This window comes from Atta colombica, unplaced genomic scaffold, assembly GCF_001594045.1.
Source record: "Atta colombica isolate Treedump-2 unplaced genomic scaffold, Acol1.0 scaffold121, whole genome shotgun sequence".
Taxonomy (NCBI): domain Eukaryota; kingdom Metazoa; phylum Arthropoda; class Insecta; order Hymenoptera; family Formicidae; genus Atta; species Atta colombica.
In genome coordinates this window covers 777,994-780,318 of record NW_017259208.1, presented here as the reverse complement: position 1 = coordinate 780,318, position 2,325 = coordinate 777,994, and the positions used below count along the sequence as shown (strand labels likewise).

Genomic DNA, 2,325 nt, shown 5'->3' with positions numbered 1-2,325 from the left:
ACACAATTGGGATGTAAATAAAAGTAAACCGTTTTTACAATTAAGAGTTGGCAATTTGACATACATGCGTAATATTAAAGAAAGACGGAAATTTGTACAATTTTTAGCCAATGGTTTACCAGAGAGAACTTTATATAGTGTCTACCATAGATTTAAAAATTTATATGAGAACAACCTTCAACGAAGGTAATATATATAGTAAAATGTATTTATATATAAATATATATCTATATTCTTGAATATATCACATTCGAATATAATATATAACATATGATATAGATTTTTTATAAAGTTATTATAAAGGTTTCTGCTTGATGAAGTTTCTTTGTCGATGCCATTTTCCGCGATATGTTCCTTATATTATTTATTTTATTACAATGTTTTCCTTTCACACTTTCATCTTTATCGTCTATCCAACGAATATATTTGTTCTTCCACATTTTTTCTCATTATTAGTATGCGATATTTTTCAAGAATAGATCCCAGTGCCATCCACATAAATGCTGTCTTTTTTTAAATGTAGATCAGTGTAAGAATCACAGCAATCTCATCCAATCGAGCAAACTCACTAGGCTAATGGCAGCATCAAAAAACCTAGAAGCTTGAATAAGTTGCTTGATTTTTATACTATAATCCACATTAAAAAAGGATGTCATTAATGCACAGCACATTGTACATGATTTTGATCTTATATATATTTTTATATAATTTTGAAGTATAACTTTAATGTTAAGTATAATTTATAACAATAGTAATGAAATATAAATAAAAATGATTAGGTTTAAACCTGAAGAAGATGAAATGATAATAGATCATTTAGAAAATAATCCATCTCTTGAAGTAAAACGTAAATATGCTGATTTGGCTAAAGTTCTTCAGAGAACAAGACATTCCATTTGGCGACGTTATCGAATATTATCTAAGAAAAGACGTAAAAAGGATGAAGATGATTGAATATTATTTATTTATAATAAAAGCGTTAATTTAATTATGATGAATTATTATAACAAATTAAATTAATATAAGGCTCTTAAAGTAAACTCAATGTAAATATAGTGATGAGGAAAAGCCAATGTGAGCCATCACTAGTTGTTCGTGTGTAACAATATATATATTAAATTAAAATTAGAATACAGATTTCAACCTGGTATTGGGTCATCCTCAGTGTATAAAATGGTTGGTAGAATCAAAAATTATACATATGTAAGCACCAAATCACCAAATCATCGTTAATTTATTGTCACTACTTAAAATCTTCAATGTCTATTATATTTTGCTAAATAAACAAACTGCATGTTTTAGAAATTAATCAAATCATTAAAAACTTACTTTGGAATCAGATTAACGATGGTCTGTTACGTTGTGATATTATAGAGAGATATTTGTATTGTGTGAGAGTTTAGATCGAAGTGACAAAATGAGCCGACAATATCAAAATAAAAATAAATATATACAAAAATAAGAATATTCATCGAAGTTAAAAATCAAGACTTTAAAACATAGAAACGTTAATCTTCCGCAACTAAATCATAATATAGAGAGTTCAATAATTCCGTATCATTTTGTAAATTTAATCCATTTTTCTGTTTTTTGATCAAAATTGACTCAGAAATTAATCTCTTATTGTAACTCCTTTTCTCATCCAAAATTAAAATTTTGCTCCAATCAAATTCATGGTTGTACTCAATTCTATGTTCTGTGACAGACTGCGATGTGGTATTTCTATTTATGTGATTATGATATTCACTTATGCCCGTATTCATAGTCAGACCTTGTACTTAAGGCTTCTTTAAATTTAGATGCTCAGTAGCCAATGAAATAATTCGTAGAGTATCTGAAGATAAATTTAAGGAAGCCTTAAATATAAGATCTGACTATGAATACGAGCATTATTCTCGATTTAAATAACCGTTTCGGTTGGTCTACGTATAAAATTACAAAATTCTGACAATTGATCTTATATATCACAATGCGATTATAAGCTGCTAATTTATCCTTCTGATCTTTGATAAAATGACTTAATTTATCAATTCCAGTATAAAAATGAAGCGATTATTCTTGAAGTATCTTTTTAAATTTATCAGATGGTATATAGGAAATATTGAAGTAAGTCACCTTATTATTGGACTTATTTTGTATATTTTTATTCAAATTAAGATCAGATTTATTAAGTTGCTTTAATTTAAATATAATCTTTTTTTAATATTCTTAAAAATCAAAACCAAAGGATATCCATTTCTAATAATATTGATTAATTCAAACTTTGTTTCCTTATGAACACTGGCTTTTCCTCATTACATCATTATATTTACATCATTATATTTG

The 2,325-nt window shown here is 26.5% G+C and overlaps 1 protein-coding gene across 1 annotated transcript in view; it reads left to right on the top strand.

Moving 5' to 3' along the window:
* LOC108694605 (uncharacterized protein MAL13P1.304-like) overlaps nucleotides 1-993 on the top strand; it is a 3,483-nt gene extending 2,490 nt beyond the window's left edge. The window contains exons 5-6 of the mRNA XM_018204184.1: nucleotides 7-186; nucleotides 780-993. Of these exons, the coding sequence (XP_018059673.1) occupies nucleotides 7-186; nucleotides 780-954 (355 nt within the window). The 3' untranslated portion in view covers nucleotides 955-993. The remainder of the gene's footprint in view (nucleotides 1-6; nucleotides 187-779) is intronic.
* Nucleotides 994-2,325: the final 1,332 nt, after the last annotated feature.